Source organism: Haplochromis burtoni, unplaced genomic scaffold, assembly GCF_018398535.1.
Source record: "Haplochromis burtoni strain Fernald_Lab_line unplaced genomic scaffold, NCSU_Asbu1 Contig_210, whole genome shotgun sequence".
NCBI classification, from domain to species: Eukaryota; Metazoa; Chordata; class Actinopteri; order Cichliformes; family Cichlidae; genus Haplochromis; species Haplochromis burtoni.
Genome location: NW_024582571.1, coordinates 923,353 through 926,198, shown reverse-complemented (window position 1 = coordinate 926,198; position 2,846 = coordinate 923,353). Strand labels below are relative to the sequence as shown.

Sequence of the window (2,846 nt, the reverse complement as noted above, 5' to 3'; positions counted from 1 at the left end):
GCAGAGGTTCCTGGGCGGAGGAACGAGCGTTTCTACGACTGCTGTAAGGAGCCGTACCCTGACGTGACCTTCACCGTGGTGATGAGGAGGAGGACGCTCTACTACGGGCTCAACCTCCTCATCCCCTGTGTCCTCATCTCCACCCTCGCCCTCCTCGTCTTCCTGCTGCCCGCCGACTCCGGAGAGAAGATCTCCCTGGGTGAGCGCTCAGCTCTCTTTATCGGTGATGACAGTTACTCCGATTCTTAAAGTACTTCCTCAAAGACTTTCCAGACTAGTAAAATTCACACACTGTGAGAGTGTTCAGTGTGAACAGAGGCAAAGGCACAAGATTACAGAGAAAAACCAAATGAGCAGCGCGCGGCGGCAGCAGGGAGGAAAAGTCCTTTTAAACAGGAAGAAGCAGAAACAGACTCAATGCTTCCACCTTATTGTGAGCAGAGCAGCAGGAACAGTCCAACACGAAGGAAACAAAGCAGGATGGAGAAAAGGCCAAAACATCGAGTCACACAAAGGCACAGAAATGTGCTCTGATCTGAAAGAATACATTACTGGAATATAGATGGAACGTGTTTTCATTCGAGGTCGTTACCTGTAAGATGTTCTGCTTCTCCTGTTTGAGCTTCAGTTCGATGTTTTGCTGAAATTTGCACCAGTCAGAAAACGATGTCACAATTAAACATCCTGTGTAGAAAGATAAACTCTGTGAAATAACCCGAGGCTGCACATATTCTACAAATATAACTTTAGCACAGTTGGGTCCATTATACTCTCGCTGAAGTGGCCCTCGCCCATCTGGAACAGCGATTACCTGACAAAAGAGAGTCGCCCGCTAATTCTGTTCACATCCACCTGATATTCACCTTCTTCTGTTGTGAACATGTTGCATGGACCTTTCTTTAAAGACAGACGCCGCTCAGTCCCAACACTAGAACTATAACTGGAGACTGGAGGATTGTTTATGAGTAAAGTTAAGGGACAAAAATCATACCTGAGCTTCTCTCTGTAAATCGCTCCCTGGAAATCTGCGCGTTAAATCATTGATTGAACGATAAGGAAAGAAGGATGCAGGAGAGAGGATGTCAGCACAGGAGGACATGAAACACGTGAAGCGATGTATGTCATTGCTGCGTCTCTGCGCATCTTCTAAAGCTTTCTGTTGAAAGCAACACTTGAACTGACAAATGAAACCAGAAGCGTGTGCTTCGTTTTTCCTGACATCCACAAGGTCGTGTACCATGGATTTATCCCCCAGAGAGAGACTGTCGCTGTGGAGTTCTCCTGTAATGTCCCGCGGCATCTAAGGGAGACGCCTGAAAGGGCCGGGGGTTTCTATCACACTAACACGACCTTCAGTCACCACCGCCACGAAAAACACTCACCGAAGGAGATCCAGCAGCCATCACAGAGGGACGACAGCAAACACGGTGTGACTCCAAGAGCAAATCACAAAGAGCAGTAAAGTGCTCTGCAGGTGTGAGATGATGGTGTTCAGGTGAAGCTTTCTGAAGGCCTCACATCAGAGCAGAAACGAGAGATTTCTGAACAGCTGGAAGAATCAGAAAATATGTTTCTGTCATTTTTTCAGGCTGGTCCTTACAAATATCCGTCCTAGCAGTATTCAGTCTCTCAGGGGGATGGCGGGGGTGTTTTGGACACCTGCTTCGTCCACTGAACCTGACATGACTGATGTCTCAGAGTCGATATTCATCAGCCATAAAACTTATTGGAACAGGGAGTTGGAGGTGCCAGCAGGCCTCCAGCTACTGATGGCAGACACGGCATCTTCCACTGGAACTTTAATTTACGCTCTTAATCAAACTTGAATGTCAAGAGGGCCATCACTCTTCACATCTCCCAAAGTTCATCCGACTTTCACTGAGCCAGCGGGTCGAGACTGAACAGGACCTTTCACACATCGTCTCTGCAAAAGCAGACTGTAGGAAGGACTCCACCTGGGAGGAAACGGTGCGAGGCCGAGTTTAATAAGAAGAAACAAGGATCCAAACAGAATTCTCACAATATTCATGCGAGACACGGCAGATCGTTTTAGCCTCTCAAAGCAGCGGCCGCGCTACAAGGGGATTCATTCGCTTTGTCATAATCTGTGCCCATCGCTGCAATCCAAACCCATCATCATAAGAGAGAACAGAAAGGCATGAAAAGGTAATGATGGATTTCACTTACTCGAGCTTTAAAGTCGTTTCTTATATGAATGAGCAGCAAATAGTGATGAATTTGAGCTGTGGATGAGTCTGACAGAGACGCTAACCTGGAGCCTCGTTAATGGAAACCAGCACATTAGATCCTCCACATTTCCAAAACGGTTCGAAACAAACGAATAAGCTTGTATTCAATATACAATTATAAAAGGTGTCAGAACACTGTGAAATTGATGAGCGCACTAAAAACACGAAGCTGATGACAGGTTTGTGCCTGCAGGTATCACCGTGCTGCTCTCTCTGACCGTCTTCATGCTGCTCGTGGCCGAGATCATGCCGGCAACCTCGGACTCCGTTCCGCTCATAGGTGAGCCTCACTCAGATTACGCTGCTCATCCTTAATCCCTCCATCATCTCATCTCTTCCTGTGATGGAGTTAGAATTGGAAGCCAGCACAGGAAATCTGTTGCTGGCTGCTCATAATCACCATATAAAATCCATCCTGAGCTGTAGGCTGAGGAAAACTTACTCTCCATCATTACTTTCGGTTTCCCAGTACAGCCATGATGTATTTTACTCATGCTGGACAAAATATATATATATAAACACCCAGCTCGCCCCTGCGGGCGGTTTATCCTTCAAGCTCGGGTCCTCTACCAGAGGCCTGGGAGCTTGAGGGTCCTG

General features: G+C 47.3%; 1 protein-coding gene across 1 annotated transcript in view; it reads left to right on the top strand.

Moving 5' to 3' along the window:
* The window catches only part of LOC102299724 (neuronal acetylcholine receptor subunit alpha-7), a gene marked incomplete at its 3' end in the record, with an annotated part of 62,264 nt that overhangs the window by 45,813 nt on the left and 13,605 nt on the right, over positions 1 to 2,846 (top strand). Inside the window, 2 exon segments of the mRNA XM_014338124.1 lie at positions 5 to 199; positions 2,443 to 2,529. Coding sequence (XP_014193610.1) covers positions 5 to 199; positions 2,443 to 2,529 — 282 coding nt within the window.